At 51.3% G+C, this 25,777-nt stretch overlaps 7 protein-coding genes across 7 annotated transcripts; 5 read left to right on the top strand and 2 right to left on the bottom strand.

Moving 5' to 3' along the window:
• Nucleotides 1-122: 122 nt before the first annotated feature.
• SEPMUDRAFT_152458 (Ketosamine-3-kinase) lies at nt 123-1,533 on the top strand. The gene has a single exon (XM_016907455.1). The coding sequence runs from the start codon at nt 241-243 to the stop codon at nt 1,219-1,221; it is 981 nt and encodes a 326-aa protein (XP_016756324.1). The 5' UTR covers nt 123-240; the 3' UTR covers nt 1,222-1,533.
• Nucleotides 1,534-1,762: 229 nt separating this feature from the next.
• SEPMUDRAFT_75002 (uncharacterized protein) lies at nt 1,763-3,004 on the top strand (the record flags this gene model as incomplete). The annotated part of the gene is made up of 2 exons (XM_016910090.1): nt 1,763-2,092; nt 2,150-3,004. The coding sequence occupies 2 exons, from the start codon at nt 1,763-1,765 to the stop codon at nt 2,504-2,506; spliced, it is 687 nt and encodes a 228-aa protein (XP_016756323.1). The 3' UTR covers nt 2,507-3,004.
• Nucleotides 3,005-5,793: 2,789 nt separating this feature from the next.
• Nucleotides 5,794-8,249, top strand: SEPMUDRAFT_152457 (uncharacterized protein). Its single transcript, XM_016907454.1, has one exon. The coding sequence runs from the start codon at nt 5,859-5,861 to the stop codon at nt 7,860-7,862; it is 2,004 nt and encodes a 667-aa protein (XP_016756322.1). The 5' UTR covers nt 5,794-5,858; the 3' UTR covers nt 7,863-8,249.
• A 1,222-nt stretch (nt 8,250-9,471) lies between these two features.
• Nucleotides 9,472-13,329, bottom strand: SEPMUDRAFT_159692 (uncharacterized protein). Its single transcript, XM_016907867.1, has 2 exons — nt 10,470-13,329; nt 9,472-10,400 (listed from the first exon to the last, which is right to left on the bottom strand). The coding sequence occupies exons 1-2, from the start codon at nt 12,776-12,778 to the stop codon at nt 10,097-10,099; spliced, it is 2,613 nt and encodes an 870-aa protein (XP_016756321.1). The 5' UTR covers nt 12,779-13,329; the 3' UTR covers nt 9,472-10,096.
• A 1,240-nt stretch (nt 13,330-14,569) lies between these two features.
• Nucleotides 14,570-15,961, top strand: SEPMUDRAFT_54636 (aquaporin-like protein; the record flags this gene model as incomplete). The annotated part of the gene is made up of 4 exons (XM_016909311.1): nt 14,570-14,706; nt 14,764-14,969; nt 15,032-15,373; nt 15,441-15,961. The coding sequence occupies 4 exons, from the start codon at nt 14,570-14,572 to the stop codon at nt 15,959-15,961; spliced, it is 1,206 nt and encodes a 401-aa protein (XP_016756320.1).
• Nucleotides 15,962-22,115: 6,154 nt separating this feature from the next.
• SEPMUDRAFT_74993 (FMN_dh-domain-containing protein) lies at nt 22,116-24,823 on the top strand (the record flags this gene model as incomplete). Its single annotated transcript, XM_016910089.1, has 4 exons — nt 22,116-22,223; nt 22,293-23,514; nt 23,607-24,274; nt 24,466-24,823. 3 exons carry the CDS (start codon nt 22,116-22,118, stop codon nt 23,774-23,776), a joined length of 1,500 nt encoding a protein of 499 aa, XP_016756319.1. The 3' UTR covers nt 23,777-24,274; nt 24,466-24,823.
• SEPMUDRAFT_74989 (phosphoribosyl-aminoimidazole-succinocarboxamide synthase) lies at nt 22,301-25,370 on the bottom strand. Its single transcript, XM_016910088.1, has 4 exons — nt 25,035-25,370; nt 24,466-24,918; nt 23,607-24,274; nt 22,301-23,514 (listed from the first exon to the last, which is right to left on the bottom strand). Exons 1-3 carry the CDS (start codon nt 25,191-25,193, stop codon nt 23,960-23,962), a joined length of 927 nt encoding a protein of 308 aa, XP_016756318.1. The 5' UTR covers nt 25,194-25,370; the 3' UTR covers nt 22,301-23,514; nt 23,607-23,959.
• Between the last annotated feature and the right edge of the window lie 407 nt (nt 25,371-25,777).

Genomic DNA, 25,777 nt, shown 5'->3' with positions numbered 1-25,777 from the left:
ACATCACGGAAAGATCTTCCGTGGAGACGTCGAGTTCGTTGATTGGTGGAAGCCGCCGTTACTGTGGAGTCTGTGAACATAAATTCCCATACAGAACAGCAGAAGCATCGAACTGGTACCTGGTAACGAATACCCTGACAGTTGACTGACTGATGTCGGGTGTACCTTCAACTCGATAGAAGCAAAATCGGCACGAACATTATATGCCCTATTCTCCCACCTCACTCATTCAAAGTAAAGATGACACTCGACTCCGCACTCCTCTCCCTGCTACACCTCTCCCCCGACCAAGTCACCACATCCAGCCATGGCGGCAGCTCCTTCTCCAAAACCTCCAAGATCACAGCCACTCTGCCCGACGGCACCACCAAATCATTCTTCATGGAATCCGGCAAAGGCCGCGATGCCCAGACCATGTTCCAAGGCGAGCACGCATCTCTCAACGCCATACACAATGCCGTGCCCTCTTTCTGTCCCCAATCCTTCGGCTGTGGCCCATTTTCCGATTCACAAGACACCTACTTTCTAGTAACAGACTTCCTCGACTTATCCCCTGCTGGCAAGCATACCCCTTCCGGTCCATCTCTGGCGCAGAAATTGGCCAAACTACATACTACACCCGCACCTCCTCCAGCGGGGTACGAGAAACCACAGTTCGGATTCCCGGTGACGACGTGTTGTGGTGACACTCCCCAGGACAATACTTACTCCTCCTCGTGGGCGGACTTCTACGCCGACAGCCGGATGAGAGCTATCATCGCGCGCTCTCGTCAACGCAACGGCAAAGACCACGATCTTGAGAATCTGGGAGAGCGACTGTGCGACAAGGTCATACCACGTTTGTTGGGGGACGACCATCTCAATCAAGGGAAAGGTATCACTCCAGTTGTGGTCCATGGAGATCTCTGGTCGGGAAACACATCGACGGGAAAGTTGCCGAGCATGTCTTCTCCTGAAGCTGTAGTCTACGACTCTTCAGCCTGTTATGCACATTCCGAGTTCGAGCTGGGTATCATGAATATGTTTGGTGGGTTTGGCGGCACTTTCCTGAAAGAGTATCATGAAATGGTGCCGAAGACGGAACCTGTGGCGGAGTACCCGGATCGGGTCAAGTTGTATGAGCTGTATCATCATTTGAATCATCATGCCATGTTCGGTGGCGGGTATAGGAGTGGTGCTATGAGTATTATGAAGGACTTGGTTGGGAAATATGGGGACTGATGAAGAGAATACTCCAGTGATCTAGTTGTTAATCTCTCTTTGCCTACTCGTACAACTCAGACCAGTGCGCCAGGGCAAGGTTTAGGCTTTCACCTATATCAGCGCTACCCGCACCCTTATCGGCGCGAATGATGAAATAGACGAATGTCTTGAAATCGAGGCATAACAGACAGCTACCCTATGCAGAGGACAGCGACTCACGAATTTGATGACGATGCACTCTGCTGCTGGCGGTAAAATGCTCCTTTGAAGCCCGTATTGAAACAATCAGGACAGCCCTGTGAGCAAGGCATAGTCGAGTATGAAATTCAGACATTATTACCGAAAAATCACTGCACGATCAAGGTGATGTGGAGTGTGGCAAATGGTGAAGGTTTCGGAAGACCGATAGATCTACAGTAAGGTACAGTAGTAATTGCCAAGAGCCTTGCAAGCTTTCTTCACATGACAGCGGACCTCATCCCATTGCTGCTTCTAATAACAATCAAACAATGTAACTACACCATCAGCCGCGCACACAGCGCATATCATCCCCACCATCATGGCAGACACAGTCTCCACAGGCCGCATCACCAAACGGCACAAGCAACGCCCAAGCAAGACCGGCCATAAACTGCCTTCACTCCCTTCAGATGCCCAGATCACAAAACGTCCTCTCCTCCGCCCAGCAATTCCGTCGCCCTACTCCGGTCCTTCCCAACAGAAGATTGTCTACATATCCGCCAAGACACCCTTCATGTCCGCAGTGAAACGCGCAGAGAAACTTTTACATCTAAGCGATAAGAGGCTGGTACAATCAGCGACGCAGCTGAGTAAGGATGCGCGGAACAAGAAGCGAAGGTGGGAGAGACGGGAGGATGAAGATGAGATCGTGGGAATTGCCAAGGAGGTGGAGAATAAGAAGAAGAAGAAGGGACTAGGATCGGAGAGGGAGGAAGTTGTGTTGAAAGGAACAGGAAAGGCGATTGGCAAGGTGATGGAATTGGGGCTGTGGTTTCAGCAGAGAGATGCGGAGTATCACGTGAGATTGAAGACGGGGAGTGTGTTCGCTGTAGAGGATGTGCAGTATGAGGAGGAGGCCGAAAAGCACGCTAGTGCTGGCGCTCAGGTGACAGAAGATGTCGTGCAGGCGGCTTCATCATATGAAATCAAGCAGGCTGTAGCAAAGCCGATGTCAAAGGTCATGAAGCGAGAGGAGCACGAGGCCGAGAATGGGAAAAAGGAAATCAGTGAGACTCGCATCAGACAGCTAAGTGTGCTGGAAGTCTACATTAGCCTGCGGTGAGGTATCTAGACTTTGAGATCGTGGAAGATGCACTACATTGTCTTTTTTTGTCTCTTGGCTGCGATCGTTGAAGGAGTACTCGTCTGGAGCGATGCGCTGGCTGTTCAGAAATAGGATTACCGGGTCACCGTGTGTACTCTGAGAGAGGCCTATTCTCTTTGTCGTGGCCCCACTGTCAAGACTGCCTGTAGCATCATTCAACGGCTTTCCTCGCGCGACGGACACACAGTCAACGGTTTTTCTCAGACTGGAAGAGACGAGAAGAGACTTCAGCGAGGCATGATTGAGGATGGCCGAGTCCATGTACCTTAGGAACGGTGCGGCACAGCTTGTATGCGGTAAGCAAGAACCTGAAAGAGCCGGCCGAATCTAGACGCGATGTAGTGGATTAGGGGACGACCCGCTACTTAAGCCTCAGTCGCTGTCGCGCGGGGCTGATGAGGGGGAAGCCATCACCGACGCGTCACGGTGAGGATCATACCTTCCGCACGGGTGAGGAGAGGGAAGAGGAACGGGGAAGGAGCAGATGGGGTTCGCCGAAGCCGGCAGGCCGACCCGTCTCAGTCAATTCGCGGGCATGCGCGGCAGACGGAGAGAAGAGTGGCCGGCGCCGGCTGGACGAGCGAGGAACACCGCCTGGTATGGCTTCAAACACACAAGATGCCATGAAGAGGAGTTCATGAGATGGAAATAACAATTCCGCCCTCAGAGGTCCCTGCACAGTGCACTACGTTACGTACAGTGCAGCAAAATCATGAGAGAATCAGACGCAGGTAAACGCTGCCTCGTTGGCGCAGTAGAAGCAACAGTGTGTGTTGCTCCAAAAAAATTGCAGCCAATTCATCGTTTGGCGCGTCGTGAAGGAAATTCTGATGAAGCTTCGTTTTTATACCACAAATCACGTACATGAGCTAGCGTCTCTCTGAGCCAGCCAATCACAGAATAGTGGATATCACACGACCACCACATTTCTCGCAACGTCAACATGGGGATCCAAGATTTCGCGAATTAAGTCTTCTATCATCTAGCTGCTCTACCAAGCATCACATTGAAAGCGAATGTGTGTTCGCTCCGCTTGAATAAATTGGAACACACGAGATAATCGATGCCAAACAGAGCATAGGCACATAGCGGACTCGGTGTGAGGATGGGAGTCTCAACACTGCCGCGGCAGCCGGGAGAGTTTTCATGATTTGGACTAAACTACCAGTATCAGCAACATAGTATCCTTGCGCCCACGATACCGAACCTGCTCTCTGCTCTCGATAAGGCTCGCTCGATGGGTTCTTGCACACCACACGGCGAAGAACGGAAATACTGGAGCGAGGCCACTACTGCCCCAGTCAGCCACGCGACTCGTACCCACCAGCAGCTATGGGACTCTTTCAGAAGTTTTTGAGGCACTATGGAATGCCGACATCAGACGGACTGCTGGCGCTCTTCCAGCTTGCATACGATAATACTATGAGAGAAGGTGAAATGGTCACACGATCGGGCAGATAACCCGAGGAGGCCCTCATCGTTCTGCTGTTACAGTGCCCATTACCCCAGGACTGTGACGAAATCAATATTCAACTGCTCAATGAGGCTCATCTGTGCCTGCTGACTGGCCCAAGACTTTCATTATTGATGGCTATCGTCAAGAGCCTCGCATCTTCGCCATCATCTAAGCAGACAGGACGTGCTTGTGACGGCCACTCAGTGGCGCCACATCCGAAGCGGCTTCCTGAGTCTCGTCATAGACGTTCAGAATTACGACCATCACTCAGGTTGCCGGGAGGCCAGATATAATAGAGATCTTTGCCTTGGTTGCATCGAGAAATCTACGCAGCCAATTATTTGCAACTCAACTCAGCTTACTGTTCTTGGGTCATTTCGCTGCAGCTTTCTCAATTAGGCAGCTCACCATGTACAGAGAGACTAGTGCGGTGAGATGCTAAGTGTGGATCTCGACCTCTATCCAACATTATGCTGTGCGCGCAATATTTCCCCGCCAGGCCCAACCGATTCATTATCTTACTTGTGATAAATTAAATAGGTATTCAGAGCCAGCGACCTTCCCAATTGCATATACAACAGACGAATCCATTCCTCGATCGTCAGCTCTCGAACTCGTTGCATTGTTCTAGCTATACACCTTCCCGTAAACATAGGATCGGTAATTAGCGTATCAGTCCTCGTAGCCAAACGATCGCACTCGGCCGTTGATTGCACTCTGCCTAGGAATTCTATATGTGCCCTTTGAAAACCTTGATCAAGTACAATCGCGTTGTTGGTAGGAATCTTACGCTTCTAATGAAATATATCAGTCGATCGATATTCAGGCCTATAAGTAAGATAAGAGGGATCGTAGTCCTTGTAATAGATAGCGACAATAAAGCATGCTTCGCTCCCGAAGAGGTATTTGCATCTACTCGTGACAGCGTAAATAGAGAAGCAATGTTGCATCTTGTTATGATCAGGTCAGGTACCTTAGGTATTATATGCCCTAGGGCTTCGTTGTTTGACATGATACTTTAGCCGGAGGTTGCTATTGTTCTTGCTAGGTATGCTTGGCGCCATTCACAATTATAGTACAGCTGTAATTAGCGAGGCTTGATGACGACGGCACACAGGCACATGTGTGGATGAACGTTCCTTGCCCCAAACGAGTCTCCGTGGCCTTCCAGGTTGCCAGCCCCATGACATAGCTTATCTTGTATACCTCCTGTCCATCGATGGCTGCTGTATGTTTCCATCTTCGTATTGCTGTTATATTAGTTCTACCCGCACGCCTCGCCGGAGCTGCGGAGCATGCGACGATAGAGTTCGGTGACCGAGACGAACGGGTGCACGTGGGAACCAGCGTTCCATTATTGCCATTTGCCAGGTCTGAGTTGGTGCTTCACTGCCTCTGCTTCTGGACTCCCCCCTGCCGCGCTTGGTAGATCTAGCCACCCGGCCACCTGCACCACCGCCAGCTCGTCCACTGTCCACCACCAAATACCACTGTCCACCACCACCACCGCCATCTCCTCCTCCTCCTCCTCCACCTCCACCTCCACCTCCGCCACCCGCTCTCCACACACACTCCTCACGGCGACTTCTACCGCGGCCCCCATCCCCCTCTCCGGTACAAGCGAAGTGAAGCGATTCGCGTCGCCTCGCTTCGCCTCGCTTCGCCAAGCTGGACTTCCTCTCGCTCGCGGGAGGCCATCATGGCACGCCTGCCTTTCTGACGAGACCCACCATCAACACCCAGCAGCGACCCGTCACACCCCAGCCATCGACACCGACGTTGCGATCCCGCTTGGGCTTCGCACCTCGGCCGACGAAGACGCACTCGACGCCCGACTTCCACGACACCACAAACATGGCCGCCGTCGCCACTCCGCCGACTCCCGTGTCCGCCATGCGAGAGGACCACGTCATGGACACTCGGACGCCCTCGCCTGTTCGGCGCACCGCCAGCACTGGGAGCAGCACGACGACAACGACAACGATGGACAACGTCAGCAGTGATCCCGCCTATCAGCCCGATCTGAGTTCCGAGGTCGCCATGCTGAGCACGAAGCTCGTCAACGCGATTAATTATCAGACGAACCTCGACGACTCTCTCCAGCAGACCCGGCATGAGCTGGATCAGGCTCGACAGAGGGTGGCACAGCTGGAGGAAGAGAATCGGCAGCATGCGCAATTGATCAGCTGCGGAGCCCTTGTCAAGCAGGCCGATGTCAACAGGACCATCACCAAGTTACGGACGGAGTTGACCACAGAGAAAGCGGCGCGGATAGAGGCAGAAAAGGTGAAGAAGCAAGTAGAAAGTGAACTGGAGAACCTGACGACTGCGCTCTTTGAAGAGGCCAATGGCATGGTGGCCGCAGCACGCAAGGACACCGAAGTGATGGAAAAGAGAAATGCACAACTTCGGAGCCAGTTGCAAGAGTACGAACTGCTCATGGCCGCACAGCAAGAGCAACTGTCAGATCTCAAGGGCTCGATGGAGAAACTGGAAAGCGATCAGCCGGCAGTGATGCGAGATCCCAGCGTGCCTTCGACACCCATTACAGCACAGCACGCCATGTTCGATGGACTGCAATTGTCGCCTTCCATGCAAAGTATAGCGGACATGTCTCCCGAACATCCACTCCACTACTCGACACTCATCAATCCGGTATTGAGAAACGACACGAAAGCCTTCGAGGACTTTCAAGATCTGCTCCTCTTAGCACGCCGGTTGGGAGCACATTCAAGGAACAACAGCAGTCCGGCCAACGCAGCAAATGCCAGCCAAGTCTATCCTTCATCTAACGCCATCCCGCCTTCGCCGAACGTGCCCGGATCCTTTTCATTCGCCAACTCCAGTCCCACCTCGGCGTACTCTGCTGCAAGTGCAAGCATACCGCCGCTCAAGGACAGTAAATTCTACAAGCGGGTACTGACCGAGGATATTGAGCCGACTCTGAGACTCGACCTTGCGCCTGGGCTGTCCTTCTTGAGCAGACGCACAGTATTAGGGTCTTTGCTTGCAGGGACCTTAGCTGTGGAGCCATACCCGCAGAACAAGCACTACTTTGCTTGTACGCTGTGTGGAGAAAATAAACGACAAGAACAATATGTGCGAAGACATCGCTTCCGCACGTCCGAGGAAGACAGCGTTTCGAAGCCACTTTGCGATTTCTGTGTGGCGCGACTTCGAGCGACCTGCGATTTTGTTGGCTTTCTCCGCATGGTGCGCGACGGCCATTGGAAGTGTGATGGCGAAGATGACCAAAAGTCTGCATGGGAAGAGAGTGTTCGACTTCGCGAACGCATGTTCTGGGCGAGGCTTGGCGGCGGCGTTGTGCCATGCTTTCAGCCTCTTCAGCGAAGCGGACTTCCGTCACCGAGCTCTGCACATGGCTTTGCGAGCGGACGACAGAGCTTGGAAGACATTCCAGAAGGCGAAGTGAAGAATGTGGTTCCGAAGACTAGTAGCGAATCCACGCCTAGTGTCAGGATATCCACGACTGCCTTATCGAGACCAGGAACCGCCGACAGTGCTGCTCGAGAGAATGGTGTTGCACGACATGTGTCAGTGGACTCGCAAGCTCATGACGGCGCTGAAGAGTCTGAGCAGCCGCCTACACCTTTCGAGGACGCGAATGAAGAACCGGTCGCGCCGTCCGGCCAGGTGGCGCAACCGGAGGAGAAGTCAGCAGATGAAGCACCATCAGAATCTGCTACCGAGCCTGAAACAGCCACGCTACAGCCGCCCAGAGACGCATCTCCAGCGCGGAAATCTTTAGAAGTAGGGGAAAAACCTCCACATGAGCGCAACTCGTCGTCCTCCTCAGTCCTGGCACGAGTGAAAGCCATGGAGGCTGACAAGCAATAGACACGAGATATAATCAAGAGAGCTGTCAAACTGACTGAACTGTACGATACGAATAAGGAGAAGAGTTTTGGTGGGTGCATAAATGGTGGTCTATTTTTGGCGTTTTTGCTTTATCGAGAGAGGCGTGCGAGCGGAGCGCTTTGTAATACAAGACAAAACGCATAACGGTGTGGCGGCTCGCAGAACGAGTCGTATTAACGCATGGGATACACGAAAAGGTGATGAGTGGAACAAGAGAGAAAGAAGACGTGTGCATGTGAGCGAGGCGATATCGCGAAAATATCTTTCTGCATGATACCCGGGTGTGTACTAGTAGTAGTAGTAGCAGTAGCAGTAGCAGTAGCAATAGCAGTATGGGGACGAGCATAATGGATCAGTAATGAAACGGGAAAAATAGTATGTTGCTTGAATGTCCTCTTCCATGGTACCTCGTGTTCGTGCCGACGTAAATGACCCCGGTGAGCGGGCGACTCAATGAAGAAAGATGGAAGACGTGTGTACATATTATGTAGCCTACCCACTCACTGCTCACCCCTACTACGACAGAGACACCAGAACGACCCAGGCCCAACATGTGTATAGGCGGCAGACCATCAGAGATATAGATACACGACAGCGTAAAGCGTCCTTTTACGGTCATGGAGGGCTGTGTCATTTGGCGAGAAGATAAGCACTGGTGCTTGTGATCCCAGATTCAAAATTCATAGATCTCTCCATACGTTCCTGACCACCGGACAGAATAGTGCCATCTGCTATTACCTAAGTACCTGGTAGGTGCCTACCGAAGAGCAGACTGCTGGCAATCGCAACGCCGACTAGCCCGTTCATGAATTTCTCAGACACTTGTAACCAACCCATCATCCGCAACAGCCATATAACCATAGCTACCTAGGTATAGCCTCTCCCCTCTGTCTCCTCCTTACGATCCTCCCTCAAACCAATGCCATCTATTTCTCAAAGGCGAAGATGAAGATGAAGAGGAAGGAGAGGAAGAAAAAGAAGAATCAGAAAAAGGATAATATGCAGAAAAAATAAGAAATGAAAGGAAAAAGGAAAGTAAGGGTAAGGAAAAAGGAAAAGAAGGCAAAACTCGTCTCTCCATCAAGCCCCCTCTCCCTCTCTCTCCCAAACACTCACTACACCAATGCACAAACGAGACTCCCACACTACCCTACCACTGAACTGCTACCATCCCCGTCTTTCTTCTATGCGAACCCGTTGTTGTGACTGTTCGCGAACGAGAGAGATACGTGGTGTGATTCGCTCGCATAGAAAGTCTACAGGAGTATGTTTTGCAAGATCTCGTCTAAGTTAGTTGAATTTTGATGGATACCAAGCAAGAGAAAAGACGTATTCAAGGTCAGGTCAGGTCAGGTGATGGTGGGTCGTATCTAGCTGGTTTGGTAGATGAGGTATACGGTAGATGTAGGAGGTAGATTATGAACCAACCTGGCTCACTTCAACTCCACTCGGCCCAAAAGGGGAAGGATTGACATTTTCCTTTGATGATGTGCGAGAAAGAGGTGTGAGACTGTGAGTGGTACCCAGAAAAGTCACGAGCCCTGCATCTATCTCCAGACAGACCTATTGGATCCCACAGTTCGGTAAGCTAGTGCATGACCGCAGCTCGAGCTATGTCCTCTGGAGTACCACAACGTCTGGCGCATGCAGCACAGATCAGGTGCCTTTAGCCCAAGACAGAGGTAAGGTGGTGTGTGGTGTGGTCCAACCTCACTCACGTGCTGGTCAAGACGGAGAAGACGTCTCCAGTCAGCACTTACATATACTTCCGAATACATTGAAGAATGGAGACCGGTTACGACCTGGCTCTGGTTTCGACTCAGCTGCTGTTAACGGACTTCGATCAATATAAATGATCTGAGTATGCAGAGGGAGATGGAGGGGGCCGTTTGAACGCCAACCGTCACGTTGTCGTCCCATGCCCGCAGGCGGCAGAGGCACCACACAGGGGAAGGCGATGGGCATGGCCCGCCATGCGCAAACCATCAGATTGTCAGGACCCGGCGAAGCGCGTATGTTGTAACAATATTTTCCCTCGAACAACCAGCACACAAGCAAGGGGTATCACACAAAGACCAACCCAAACCCATGCAAGACAGAAGCGTAAAAAACTCGCATGGCCTCATCATTTTCCCATCAGAGCAGTAACAGGACACGCTTGTGATCATTCATTATTCGTCACATGCCAAGCTGTACTGTCGTGTCATAGATGCTCACCGATTCCTATCCGGCAAACCTCTTTCCAAGTCCTCAAAAGCCTCATCTTCCCTACTCACAGGCTGTGGTGAGGCCGAATCATCATTAGTCACTAAAGTGAGAGCCTGTTCATGCACGTCGTCGTCGTCGTCGTCTTCGTCTTCATTGTCATCTCGATAAGGTTCGTGATGCTCTTGATGTGGGGGCGTAGTTGATGACGATGACGATGATGATGATGAGCCATGGGATCGAGCGAGAGACCGTACAACGTCACCTTTGCAGATGGGACATGTGCGACGACGAGTCGTGAGCCAGGGCGTACTGTTGTGGGCGCACAATACTAGGTCAGTGGACGTCATTCCAGGTTGGAAGGGGATGGGAAACACTCACATGCACTCGGCGTGGAACTCGTGGCCGCAAGGTAGACTCATGACTCTGCTGACGCCATCCACGTACTCTTCCAAGCAGACGACACATTCCCGTTGTTTGCCGCCATAGCGTCTTCGCCATTCTGCTAGGCCAGCCGCACGCTTCTCCTCGACTTGCTCTAGTGAGGGCGATGCCATGTCATCCGAACGGACGGAGGTGCTGCCGTGTGGTAGCTCCGACGCCGTACGTGCTCGAGGTCTTGACCTGGTGCCAATGGGCCGCGAGGTTGGCAGCAGTGGTGTGGTAACACTCGCTTGTGAGGAAATTGAAGTGGTCGAGGCAGTGCTGCTGGGCATAGTCTGATATGTACGTACGGGCAGGCGCTCGACGACAGATTTTGGTGCGCGCCACCGGCGTCGCCGTATCCGTGAACGAAGTAAAAGAAGGGCGTAGACTACAGTCAGTGTGACCAGTGGTGATACGACCAACACCAGTAATGTGTCAAAGAAAGGCGACGCTGACATGGAAGTTTGCGACAAGGTCACCCACAGGCCGTCATGATGCGATGCGCCGCCGGCATTCGCAAGCTGAGGCTTGCGATGCGGCGTGTCAGTCTTGGTGTGCTGTATTCCTTGGTCTTGATGTTTGGGCAAATCCTTGAATGGCATCATAGCCTCTGGTAGGGCGTCAGGTTCTTCACTTGAACTGAACAACCGACTGATCCAGCTTCGAGATGCGTCTTCTGCGTCAATGCGCAATGCCGCCGCGTCCTGCTTCGGATCTGGCTTCCTCGAATCGCCCAGGTCAAGTGCTTCATGAAGGGCTTTGCCATATTCACCACTACCAGGTGTGATGCTGCCGCCCTTGAGGGATGATTCAATAACAGGAGTGGTCTTGGGATCAGTGGCCGAGGTGGCGGTAGTGGTGGAGGTGGAGGTGGAGGTGCCGTCGTGTTGATGATGATGCTGCTCTCTCTGCTCGGCTACCAAATCAGGGTCTCGCCAATCCTGCACTCCGATGACGAAGCCATCGTCTGAATCATGCAGTTGCTTGTTGGCTGGTAATTTGTGAGAGGGCGCGGTAACTGTGTGCTTTCGAGGAGGAGCTTGTTTGTGCTCCGCATCATCTTCGTCAAATTCCTTCTGCAGGATCCAGCCAGGCTTGCCACTGCTAGGAGGACGTCTGCTGTCAGCATCGTCAGCGCCACTGCCAAAAATCGAGGCGAACCAGCCGGCGTGATGTCTCTGCGCCTCCTCTCCCGCATGCTGCCTGCTCAGCTTCGCTTCCGCTTGATCGGCCTTCTTCGCGTTCGCCGCAAAGGTAGGCTTGCTCTTCGTAGCAGTAGTCGTGGTGAAGCTGGGCCTGTCCTCTGAGTCCTTGCTGTTGGAGGATTTCTGGCCAAGTCTGCCACCAGGAGTGGCGAGCTTCTTCGATTCGACGATGGTATTGCCGCCAGCCGGCATCAAGCTGGACAGAAGCTGGGCCGTGGTGTGCGATGTGAAGAGTGAGGGTATTGTGACGTTGGATGTGTCTCCTCGCGCATACATAGTCACCAGCTGACCCCCTCGCTGATCGTCTCCCACAATTAGCGCGATACCGCCTCTTCTCTGCACCCATTTGACCTTCTCCAAGAAACCACAGCCACCGCGGCTGAGCAGGACCACTTTGCCCGCTATCTCGGCGCTCTCCTGTAGTGACTGAATGTCGGCATGAGTAGGTTTCTTAGTACTACCAGCGGAGTTGCCATTTCCGTGGATGCCATCGGACGCGGGCAGGGGATGGTGCAAATGGTCGTCCGTGCCGTCATCTTCGGAGGGCGACTCCTCGTGTGGTGTCTCCTCATCCTCATCATGCGCAGGAAGATAGTCTCGTTTCGTGTGGCCTGCTAGTGGCCCCTGGCCGTCTGTTACAGGAGTCTTGCCATCGCTGGCGGGCTTCTTCGTGCTCGTCCAGCTGCCGACGTCTTCCCAACCCGGCACGTCACTGCAGCCGAGCTCTCCTCCAGCGGCTACGCCAGAGCCGCCTTGGCCTAAATGATCATTGCCGAAGCCACTGCCAATCCAGAGCTGCCCGCTCAAGCTCTTGACCGGGAGCAGCGGACCAAACGCAGCAGGTCTGGCCATGAAGTTGGTGGAGTTGTCATCGGTCAGGCTGATGATGGCGCTGGGAGGGAACAAGCTGGAGGGCGTCCGCCAGTTGAAGTATGTGCGCAGGGCCCCACGCTCATCCTCTGCACCGTCGTCGTCGTTGTGCCAAGGTCCAATGAAGACGAGTAAGAAGAAGGCGATGATGCATGATATGAGCGTGAGGAGGAGGCGTAGAGGGCGCATGGTGGTAGATGTGTTGCGGTTGCTGTTCGGTGACAGCTCTGCGAGTCGCAAGGGTTGTAGAGTAGGTCGGCTCGCGACCTGGGGCCGCCGCTATCTTCACGATGTCATGCGCAAGTGCTCGGTCGTCGGCAGAGGTGTCTGATGTGAGGCGCGGTTTTCTCTGGTGGTAGTGGTGGTGGTACTGGTGGTACTGGTGGTGGGGGAGGGTGCTGCTGGTGGCGGCGTGGGGAGGTGGCTTCCGGGTTGTGATGTGTCGTTGATTCTCGAGGAGCACCGCTCTTTCCTCGTACCTGTACCTGGACAGAGTCAAGCGAGCAGAGGGAGAGCGATGGGCAACACGGAGAAGAGCGGGCGGTGGTGTGAGTCGGTGTTGCGAGGGTGTAGACAGGAACAGGAAGGCGGAACGAGAGTTGTACCTGTATGTGCGAAGAATGAAAGAGGAGAGCGGAGTGGTGGGCTGAAGGTTGCCTGTGTGTGAAACTCTAGAAGAATACCTGGTAGTCCCTCGCACCTCGCACGTGAGCTCCAGGACCGAGACAACTGGCATAGCAGTGCATTTCTCTCACGCAAGACACCTCCCGTCAGGTTCAATACACAATCCCGATCTCTACACACTGCTTGCACCTAGAAATTTGCTCCACTCCTCTTCACCGTACGTAGTGATGTCGAGGAGAGTGGGAGGTGTCTGATGTCTCACCGCATGTACTGTAGCTAGTAGTACAGTAGTAGAGGCGATCAGATGCCAGTCCAGTGCGGGGCCGCGCTTAATGGCCGCGTTCGGGGAGTAGCCGGGAACATCCTTGCTCCCATGGCACGTCTGACGAAGATGAAGATATAAAATGTACCTCTATGAACCTCTCGTCTGCAAAGAGACTGCACCTGGTGTATGTTATCCTGTCTCTTCCTCTCCTCTCCTTCTCCCTCTCCCTCTCTTGGTGCAAAGTCTCACCTGGTCCACGATACCGGCATGCACCCACATGCGCCAGATCTGCCGTGGGCTCCAGCGCTTCTAATTCAGGAAGATTTCGTAATCGTCCTAGCGGTCGTGGCGGGGCGCACTCAACTTTATGCACTTGGCCAGATGTCGTCCCCGTCCATGTGAAGATTGCAGCTTGAGAAGACGGAAGCTATATCCTGCCTGATGTAGAATGCCCGCCCGGGAATGGTGGAAGCTTCTACCTCCTATTGAAGAGTCTGCAGAAAGCTGGATACGCGGTCATGCGGTCATCATTTGCGCCTCTGGCAAGCTATGGAAGGGGAAGGCACATGAGGTGTATATCAAGGTCGCTCCTTCCGACTCTCGTCAGGCGAGGCTGTTAGGAAGCAAAAGAAGGGGGACAGGAACGGTTCCTCCCACACTTGCTTCCTGCCCGTCTCGTGAACAACATCCATTGTGAGCCGTCCTTGCCACTTCTCTCTCTGTCCCTCTCTCTCTCCTTCTCTCTCTCTGCTCTTGCGTTATAGGCGTGCGTGCGTGTCGGTGCCTCGTGGCATCCCGCCTTTCGTCTCTTCCTCCTCCTCTTCCTCCTCCTCCTCCACCACCACCATCTCCTCTTCCATCTCCATTTGTTCTCCTCTCATCTATACACTACACCCTACAGCATCTAGCTTCCCTCGCGAGCCTCTTCACCTGGGAATACGCCCACGAGCCTGATATCTGAGACACACCTATCCACACAACATTCATCTCAGTCTACCCCTACGGCATTCCTAACACCACACACGCCCGCACACCGGACTGAGTCCATTGAAAGAAATTCATCCACCACTGCGATTCCGCCGTCCGACAAGATGAACAACAACTCTACCACCGGCGTCCACCTCTCGCTCCCGGGACTCGGCAACAAGGAGAAGCCCGGGCATCTCAAGGAACACAGAATCCCGGGTTTGGGCTTCCTTCCCAACAAGACTCGTAACCACTTCATTGCGTCAGTCGACATCTGGCAGGAGCACGCGTGCGCCAATCGCTGACTATAGTTGTGCAGAATGGTCGGCGAATTTATTGGCACCTTCCTCTTCCTGTTCTTCGCCTTCAGTGGCACACAGGTCGCCAATGCCGCCGCAACGGGCGCCAATGCCGGAGACTCAACCCTGGCTCAAGTTCCCAATGCTAGTGTCCTGGTGTACATTGCGCTGGCCTTTGGTTTCAGCTTGGCCGTGAATGCCTGGGTCTTCTTCAGAATCAGCGGCGGTGAGTGGGCGTGTAGCTCGAGGAAAAGTCACAAAGCACATCATTGACGAAGCAAGCCGCAGGTCTCTTCAACCCTGCTGTCACTCTCGGCTTGGCCCTGATTGGCGCCATCACTTGGGTGAGGGCGCTTGTTACTTTTATCGCTCAAATCCTAGGTGCCATGGCTGCCGCTGCCGTCGTGTCGGCATTGTTTCCTGGACCACTCGCAGTGGCGACGGCGCTTGGTAGTGGCACGTCTATCGCACGAGGACTGTTCATCGAAATGTTCCTGACTGCGGAGCTCGTCTTCACCATCTTCATGCTCGCTGCCGAGAAGCACAAGGCCACATTCATTGCACCCATTGGCATTGGGCTTGCTCTCTTCATCGCTGAGCTTTCGGGCGTCTTCTTCACCGGTGGTGCGTGTTGGGGGACGCGACAGATGGTGGCCCTGAGCACAGCTGTGATTTGCTGACCCTTGTCGATATATAGGCTCCCTCAATCCTGCCCGATCGTTCGGACCTTGCGTCGTGCTGCATTCTTTTCCCGGATACCACTGGATTTACTGGTTGGGCCCTCTGCTGGGCACACTTCTCGCCGTTGGGTTTTACCGATTCGTCAAGCTCTTGGAGTACGAGACTGCGAACCCGGGCCAAGACTTCAATGAACAAGAGGCCGAGCACTTTGACTTCGACGAGGACAATGCTGCCTCTGCTGCCGACGTTGCTCGACCGGTGGTGCCGCAAGATAGTAGTATCAGCTCGACAATCGACAGACGTGACACGCAACAGATGCCCGATTATGCCGATCGCCGCCCACAATCTAGTGGTGCATATGGCAGCCCGCAAGTAGGCTACGGAGGACCTCCAAACGCCGGTCATGTTCCTGGAATCGCAAGCGGTCGTCCAGGCACTGGTACTAGCACTGTGGACAACGCTCCCAAGACTCACGTAGATGTCGACCCGCAGAGGCTCGAAGATGGGATGCATCCGGGTTTTGGCGTCCGCAAATAGGACACCGGCAAGAGCAGCGAGCATGCCAGCTCCGTGAGCCACGCTGACACCTTTACGACCGCGAGCGCTACTCCAGTCGAAGTACCGCCCACTGCTCCGACGCCGAGTAATTCCGCAGCGGCGGCACCGCCTGCGGAGAAGACGTATGCACCGCCTGCGAATAACAAGGCCACCACGAGTGGTGTACTACCTCTGACACCCAGTCCTCTCCCTGGTGAAGGGGCTGTCGCTGACAAGCCGTTTGTGCCATCAATCAGGCCTGCCGTCACCCCTGGCATTCTCCCCACACCGAGTCACCTACCTGGCGAGGTACACATCGCCGACAAGCCATACGTGCCATCAATCCGGGGTCGTGAATCAGCCGATAATACAAAGGACGAGACCAAGGACGGGGAACATGGCATCTCACCACCAGCCAGAGGGAAGGGGGATACCGCATCTTCGTACTTTGCTTGATGAAGATGTGATGATGCCGTGGTCGACTACACCATTTGAAACTTGAAAAGCACGGCGTTGGGAAGGAATATACCCTGTTGCATGAAATCTGCACGATGTCGGAGTAGATGTGGACTGCCATGGCTAGATTAGGTATTGTCTAGACGTGAGACGAGAATAATATTGATAAATTGTCACGGTCTGACATGTAACATAGTATCGCACACATGGGTGAGTGTTGATGTGGCCGTGCATTGGTAGCTGATGATGAGTACAGACGTGATACACATGTACGAGCGCTGACAAGCTTCGATGGAGGGTTCATATCCTTGATGGCAGAGGTATTACGTCGAATATGGCCGGTTGCGGTACGGTGAGATAGATGTAGTGGATAATGTCTGGGAGTGAGTATGATATACATGATGGAGATTTTCGACACTTTACAGAGGCCTGATGTTTGTCAGTCACTATGTTGCGAATGTGCAGGCATATATGCCTAAGCAGAAATGGCATGTTTCCATTGGCAGTGAATTCGGAATTGTACTCATGTACATACCTAGATGTACCTGTGTACTTGGTACCCAAAAAGCTACCAAGTCTATTCCCAGGCTACCTCACGCTACTTGCCGACTTCATCTGGGGCAGGACTTTTCACCGACTCCATCGTGACACACATCTTGGGATAATCGTCGATACCTACCTTATGCAGCATTACATGTAGTACTTGGAAAGATTGCAAAAGTGGGTGTCTACGGGCAGGAAGGGGAGGGAGGTAAGGACTGCAAAAAGCAGGGGGCTTGGTTTTAATACCACATTGTCGTTTATCGAGATTTTCCTGTTTTCTATCCCCCTATCTAGAGACCGTGAGACGATACTTTGGCTATTGATGGTTGTTGTTGTTGTGGTGGTGGTGATGGTGGTGGTGGTGGTTTTCCTCCGTCGATTCATTCATTCATCCATTCATCCATTCATCCTTGCTTGCTTGCTTGCTTGCTTGCTTGCTTGCTTGCTTGTTGTAAACATTTTTTTAACACTAAAAAGTGGGTTGTTGTTAGTTTCCCGTGCTTGGAAGTAGGAACATAGGGTACCTAGGTTAGGTAGGTAAGGCAGGTAAGGTAGGTATGCAGGTAGGTAGGTAGGCTCTAGGAGAGGAGAGGAGAGGTCATACATGAATGCAGCACTAAGGTACGTCCAAATTGTAATTAGTAACTTTCTTATTATTGAGTGACGTTTCTTTTTTTTTTCTTGCAGAGAGTAGGTACACAGGAAGAGTCGTAAGGTAGGTAAGGTAGTGTAGGTCAGGTAGATAGGTACTTACGGGCTTGTTGCTAGGCTCGTCACAGGCTTGGTTGTTGACCTGGCAGCAAGGAAGACTTCGCAGAGTGATGTCGGATATCTCACTACCGGGCAGAGACATGGCCAGTCTGGCTAGGGCGGCTACGATGAGGTAGGAGAGCTGGAGACGCATGATGATGATAATGGGGGCTCGTTTCGTTTGTAGACTTGGTGGGGGGAGTTTCTTCTTGTGGTTGTTGGTGTTTGAATGCCGATGTCGATGTCGATGCTGATGTTGGAAAAGAGAGGAAAATGAAATCAATCGAACAAAGGGGAACAACGATGCTTTTATATAAGTCGCTCGAGGAGAGAAGACCCGCATGGTAAGGAAAGTGTCTTTGTTTTCCAACATGTGTACAAGCATACAAGCATACGATGTGCCCAATGGGTCACGTTGTTGTTGTTGTTATTGTTATTGTTGACTGATTGGTTGATTGATCGGTCGACGATGTGTAGTCGGATTCCAAAAGCTAAACTATCCAATTGAGGTTAGGGTCGGTGTATGGGCTGAGGATGATGTGAAGGGAGCTTGGAACTTTACGCGAAAGAGTTGCAAGGCCTTCGTATGCTGTATGGACCATGTCATGCCATGATAAGACTCTTTCTATCTCTCTCTCTCCCTCTTTCTCTCCCTCTTGACATCACTGTGATACTATAAGGGCGACTACAGTAAAAAACAACAGCAGCAGCAGCAGCAGCAGCAATAGTAGTCTGCTATGCAACTAGTGCATTGCAGAGATACACCCACCATTGGTATCAGGCGATATCCACAAAAGGTGATCCCATCGAGGTAATGGGCCATATCCTGTCATACTGAGATACATGTAACTAGGGTGAGATTCGGTCCGGGGTTGGTGGTGGGCTTACACATCACCCGTAGGCTTTTTACCTTCTACTTCACTTCAGAAAAGAAAAATCAGATCAGGTCCCCAACCATCTCATCCCCCGAAGATCGCGAGGCAGACTAGAGCAGAGCAGAGAACCTATGGGAGAAGCAGCACCAACGAACGGTACGAGGTCACCAACCAAACAATCAAAAATGATGTCCGTGGGACCTGGCCGAGTGGTTAATTAGGTACGTACATTTATTCCCTTGATTGCCTAGGTTATTGCAGAATTTCTGCAGCCTGTAGGTCTCGCGAGTCGAGGTGATGATAGCGCTTTGTTTTTCCTTTTGAAGAGGATCGAGATATCGAGTTGCATTGATAAGACATTCTCTTTTCTGGGACCTGGACACCAGCCCCGGTTTATTCGAACTTAGCTAGGTTGATCTGTAGTTGTAGTTAGTGTTGGCTCGCGGCCTAAAGTTGATGCAAGGCAGGCAAAGCAAGATGGATGCCTTGCTTGTGACAAAAATCCATCATCGGGAGAAGAAGAAAACTCACTCCCACCAGTGCATGCATCGTACGAGGGTGCTTTCGCCTGCTGCAAGCAACATCACTCCTTCACTTCGTTCTGCTGTGTATGATTTTTCACAGCAGGAAGGAAAAACAGCGTACAATGCCGTTTTCACCAGAGGAATCGATCGTGCATTCGTGTATGAGGGTTGATGAGCAACACTTAAAGAACCACCTCAATCCTTCTTCTTCTTCTTCTCTTCAAACGTCTCAGATCCCGCCTCGAGCATCGAAGAAGAAAAGAAAAGAAGCAGCAGCAGCAGCAGCAGCAGCAGCACTAACCATACCCCACTCTACTTGAATTCACAACTCACTTCTCCAAGCAGCAGCCATAATGGATCTTCGACGCCAAGTCGGCAAAAGGTCCCATGGGGCCAACTTCATGACCACCAACGCTGATCGCAGAGCTGCAGCCGCAAATCAGCAAGTTAGTGCGTATTATGGCGCTGGCTCCCAGATGGCACAGTATACGAATGCCCAGAACAAAGTGGCAAGCACCTCCAAGTCTCTTGCTGAAGGCCATTTGAGGGAGATGCGAGCGAGGTATAATGGAGAGAAGGGAAGAAGTGATTACTTGTATGGTCGATAGACAGAGAGAGAGAGACCTGTGGGTGAGCAGCCATATGGGAGATGAAGTCATGTGTGCTTGCTTTGTTTCCCTGTAATGGGGTGATGATGATGGATGTATGTAGCGAGGAAACATACTACTCATCTTTCACGGACTGATTGTTCCCTTGTCATCGTAAGCTGATAGGTTGTTGAAGTTGCACAAACTAGCGGACGACTGAGTCCGTTCTTCAGCATTGCATAGGGCTGATGATGTTGTGGAACAATGAAACACTCGTTCGTGGTGGACTGATTTTTGGTCTTGTGCAGTTTGCATCTTCCTGTTCGCTCCGATCAAAGATCCGCTGGAGCCTTCTTGTCCGAGCGAGAGCATCACTGCCATGCCCCTTATCGGATGCTTGTCTCTCCTTGCCGCTGGTGATATGGGTAGGTAGTTCGATGTTCTCGTAACATGGTCGGGGCATGTGGCCACCATCCAAGGCCATTCAATCCTAGATTCCCTGTGCATGCGTCACACTATCAATCCTGCCGAACACGTTCCTCAGCGGCGCCTCCTCGCCCAGACTCTAGCTGCTGCGGAAAATGTGCCTGCTCTCTATAAGCTTCGGCCGTCAGCCCGACACACCGTATATGTATCGCCTAGACTAAGCAGAGACAATCTCGCGCCAGGAGTCTTGCTCGTCGATGCGGAGCCGTTGTCGTGCTGGGATTGTCCTTCCTCGTCGGAATCGTGGCCCCCTTTGTATTAGTGATGTGAATGTTTACCGACAATCTTTCACTGCTCTGCTCGAGCACATCTCGAGTGGTCACTCAAGACCTTATCACACACCAGGGTCTAGCCCCAGACCAGCAGTGGTGAATACTCGAAAGCGTAACCGCAATTCCTTCAAACCTTCCCAGCTTTTGATACGCGATCAGGGAAAGGCAGATCATCAGTCGAGCAAGTAATCGGTTAGCGACCGGAGTGGTGGTATGCTCTTAGAATTCCCAGCATCAAAGTCAAACATCCCAGAAACAGCGCAGCAGCAGCAGCAAGAAGCTGATAGACTAAGGTTATCATCATATTATGTGACGGCCTGGAATTCTCCGCTCAGGGATATCCGATCATCCCTTCACTCATTCCACCATTGTTGGTCAGCTTCAATGCAAGTTGCAGTCCATGTGTTGGCTTGGCTAGGGGGTATCGCCCTAGGACATGTCGGTGGTATTGGATGCGGAATCAATAATAACCATGTTGGCCCTCTCACGTGGGGGCTCTCAAGTGAACAAGAGCACCTTAGGCAGATAGAGTCGGGAGTGGAAGTTCCATGAGTTGAGATCCAACACGGGTAGGTAGAATATCGGCAGATCTTTTTTCATCAAACGCCGAGTCCGCGCGACAGAGCTCTAAACCTAGCAAGATGCCAAATCTTGGTTTTCGGAGACTTCCTTCTAGGAACTTTGATTTGAAATCTTGGGCTTCCTACACCTACGCTGTATTAGTGATAAGTAATAGGGGTATTACAAATCGAAGTATAGAGGTACCTTTAAGGTATTGTTAATAGCGTTCTATATATAAGAGTTTATATTACTCTAGTTTGCCTAATATAAGTAATTTAAAGGCTTATAAATCGACGAATATGTACTATAAGAGGTTAGTATCTTAGTCGAGTAATAGGCGTTATTATAATAGCTAATTATAAGTAGTAAAGAGTCTTTATAATTAGCTATATTACGTCTTAATTACGTATCCGTAATTTGTATAACTTAATAAGTTAACTTATTACTTATCTATATTTAGTTAATATCTTACTTATTAAGACTTTATATATAACGCTTTGTAGATTATTGGTTATAGGAGCGTTGCTATTGTTATATTATCAAATCCGGAGGCAAGTTAGTAATTTAGTATAGATTCGAATATTAGTATAAGAGTATAAGTATAGATTAAAATTTTCTTAGAGTTCTATAGCCTTAGATACGTAGTATTGTATAATTAGCTTAGCTTGTTATACTAAGTATTGTAAGTTAGATATTAGAAGCTTCTAGTATAAGGTTACGCGTTCGACTAGTACCTATATAAGAGAGATATATATATAGCTAAAATAGGAAGGATAAATCTGTTCTATAACAATAGTATAGAAACCAATATAGAATTCCGGGCTTTTAACCTATTGATTAAGCAAGATTAAGATCTATAAGCATATCAATTGAGCGGCTATTAGCTTTGCTATATACCCGCGAGATTGCTGCCTAAGGTTTCAATCTCTGTCATTACCTCGGCAATCAAGGCTTAATGCCTACGTACTATGTGGAGGTACATCAACAACCACTTCCAACTAGTTCATTGACGCCAAGTCCATAAGGTGGCTCTATACCATTACCAAGAACGACGTTGAGAGATATATATACATCAAGATATACAAGCTGCAACGAGCATCATGGCACAGCGCGATGGCTCCAAAGTTCCCGTGGCGGAAATCGCCAAACATTCGTCGGCAGAAGATTGTTGGGTTGTCGTCAATGGCAAAGTGTATGATCTGTCCAAGGTGAGTGAGTGTGACGAATGTACCGGACATGATGGCAAGTGAAAAAAAGACTGATCTTTCAACACACAGTTCGCCCCCGAACACCCCGGCGGACCCGAGATGATTTGGAAATTCGCAGGCAAAGACGGCACAGAAACCTACAACCAATACCACTCCAAGAACCTCATCGAAAACGAACTTCCCCCCGAAGCCAAATTAGGCGACTTTGACGAGTCCAGCATCACCGAAACCTGGAAAACCGCTCAACAAGAACAAATCACCTCCAAAACCGCCCTTCCCAACCCCAACGAGAAACCTCCTCTCTCCAGCATTCTCAACCTCACCGATTTCGAACACGCCTTTTCCCAGTCTGGCCCCACCAAAGCCTGGGCATACATCCACTCGGCTTCCAACGACCTCCTCAGTCTCGCCGCCAACAAATCCCTCTGGCACAAACTCTGGTTCCGACCCCGCGTCATGCGCAACGTCAGCTCCCTCTCCACCGCCACCACCCTCCTTGGCGCTCCCGTGCGCATGCCCGTGTGGATTTGTCCCATGGGAATTGCCAAAACCGCCGGTCCGCAGGGTGAAGCGGCTTTGGGAGCGGGAGCGGCAGCGAGTGGAATTATACATTGTATGAGTACGACGGCAAGTTTGAGCGTCGAGGAGATTTTGGAGAGTGTTCCTCAGGGGTATCCGTATTTTTTTCAATTGTATGTTGATCGGCAACGGGCCAAGACGGAGGCCGTGTTGAAGAAATTGGAGCACATGCAGCAGATTCGAGCGATTTTTGTTACGGTGGATTTGGCTGTCGTGAGTAAGAGGGAGGCGGATGAGAGATTGCTCGTGGGGGATTTCAGTACGGCTGTGGCGGCGAGTGGGAGTAAAGCGGGCGTGGATCGTAAAGGTGGAGGATTAGCGAGGACGACGGGGAGTTTTATCGATTGGGCATTGCAGTGGGAAGATCTTGCATGGATTCGGAAATTTTCCACCAAGCCGATTGTGGTCAAGGGGATTCAATCTGCGGCGGATGCGAAACTTGCCATGCAGTGGGGTTGTGCGGGAATTGTGGTGTCGAACCACGGCGGGAGAGCATTGGACAATTCCCCTGGCACGATCCTGATTTTGTTGGAGCTCAAGAGAGATTGTCCCGAGGTGTTTGAGAAAATGGAAGTATTCATTGACGGCGGAGTGCGAAGAGGCAGCGATGTTCTCAAAGCCATCTGTCTCGGTGCAAGAGGCGTAGGTGTCGGCAGACCGTTCCAATGTGCGGTCCTATATGATCAAGAAGGTGTAGAACATGCAGCTGCAAGTAAGTTTCTGATGGTCCATCATCCGCCCCTAGACCGCCGCCACGTATGTTAACATATGGACTCACTGACTGATTGATCTTTTTCACAATAGTTCTACAAGACGAAATCGAAACTGCAATGCGTCTGTGCGGCATCACAGATCTCAACGCAGTACGCGGAGATTTGTCCTATCTCAACACGCGAGAATTGGAGCAGCTGTTACCACCTCGACCACGAAGCAAATCATGGTTTTCATTCGGCAGCAGACAGACGAAGTTGTAGCTAGTTTTGCACTTTTTGCGGCTATATAGCGCATACTCTACCAATTCAGCCTTGTTTCAATCTCGATCTTTTGTTTTCAGACCTCAGCAGCTTAAATCGACCACTCACTCCCTCTCTCCCTCCCTGTCAACCCTCCCCACTGCCCCCCCTTCCTCCAATTTTTCGCCTCCTCCCTTCATTCTACTAAACCCACTCTCCCCCCGTAATCATCTCAAAAGCCTCCCGATACTTCTTCGCCGTCTCCAGCACCACCTCCTCAGGCATACTCACTCCCTCCTTCCCCTTCAACCCGGACTTGGTGAGCCAGTCGCGAAGATATTGTTTATCGTAACTCGACTGTGCGCGTCCGACTTCATAGTCGTCTTTGGGCCAGAAGCGGGAACTGTCGGGAGTGAGAACTTCGTCGATGAGAACGATTTCTGAGCTGACGGGGTCGAGGCCGAATTCGAATTTGGTGTCGGCGATGATTATGCCTCGGGATTCGGCGTAGTCGCGGGCCTGGTTGGGGGGAGGGGGTTAGTTTGTTCTTTTTTCTTTTTTCCGGCCTTTTTGGGGGAGGGGGAGGGGGGACGATGATGGTGATGGTGATCATCATCAAGGGAAATTTCCCCTCCAACAAATAAAAGAAAAAACTCGAAAAACTCGAAAAACTCTCAATCAAAAAAGAAAAAAAAAGGAAAACAACTCACCAACCCATAAACCCTCAAACTCGCCTCCTCCACCTTCCTCGCCACCTCCACCCCGACAATCTCCTGCGCCTTCTCCTTCGAAATATTCTCATCATGTTCTCCTTGCTCCGCTTTGGTACTCGGCGTCCAAATCGGCTTCTCCAACTTCTCACTCTCGCGCAAACCCTTGGGCATAGTCATTCCATGCACAGTTCCAAATTTCTGATACTCGGACCACGCGCTTCCTGTAATGTAGCCCCGGACGATGGATTCCAGTGGGATGACGGGGATGCGGCGGACTTGCATGCTGCGTTTCTGGAGGAGATGGTGCTGCTGCTGGTCGGTGGTGGGATTGAGGGAAGAGGGAAGGGAAAGGGAAATCAGGTGGGTGGGAAGCTCGGGGTAGGATTTGTTGATGAGGGAGAACCAGTGGGCGGAGAGTTGGGTTAGGAGGGCGCCTTTGTTGGGGATGCCCTGGAAAAGTTGGTAAGTAAAAAAAAGGAAAAGTTTCGTGGGTGGCTTTTGTGATTTGATTTTTCTTTTTCTTGAACTGAGTTGAGCTGAGCGGAGCGGAGCTTTACTTCACTTACGTTGGTGAGAATGACATCGTATGCGGAGATGCGGTCGGAGGCGACGAAGAGGAGAGTGTGTTCGTCCACCTCGAAAATCTCGCGGACTTTGCCACTGGCGATTTTCTTGAGGCCGATGGCATTGGCATCGATGCTCGTGATGACGCCGGTTGGTGCCATGTTTTCTTGTTTTGTTTGTCCTGGTGGTGTTTGATGTTGTGTCGATGGAGTGAGGTGGTTCGGGATGTGGAGAGTGGTGGGTGTGTGTGACCAAGAGAGAAGGTTGTGAAAAGTTTTTGCGTTTGCGAGGAAGAAGTTTTGTTTTTATATAGACATATAACACTAAGGAGCCTGAGGTTCTCACCTATGAGTGAGTGAGCAGTGGTAGTGGGGGCAACAGAGAGAACTTTTCATTCACTTTATTATCCAAGTGACACGTGCACATGCAAAGCTAAGGTGGGTAGGTGGGTATTCCGAGATCACGTGTTTTATACTATTCTCACTTAAAGTACAGATCAATCCTATAGCCGGCGATACACACATTCACTTATTCATTGATTTCATTCAGAGACATGGATATTTAGGACGGATAAAGCTGTGCGCACTGTTAGATAGAGGTTGAGAAACCGGTCGCTGACATATCCAGCCAAAAAAAAGGAAAAAAAAAAAAGAAAAAAGAAAAGAAAAAAAGAAAAAAAGAAAACTTCATCGCATCAGTCTACCTATCCACTTACATAGAGTGAGGAAGAAGGAGAAAGTGACAG

Source organism: Sphaerulina musiva (assembly GCF_000320565.1).
Source record: "Sphaerulina musiva SO2202 unplaced genomic scaffold SEPMUscaffold_13, whole genome shotgun sequence".
Taxonomy (NCBI): Eukaryota; Fungi; Ascomycota; class Dothideomycetes; order Mycosphaerellales; family Mycosphaerellaceae; genus Sphaerulina; species Sphaerulina musiva.
This window is presented reverse-complemented; position numbering and strand designations above follow the sequence as displayed.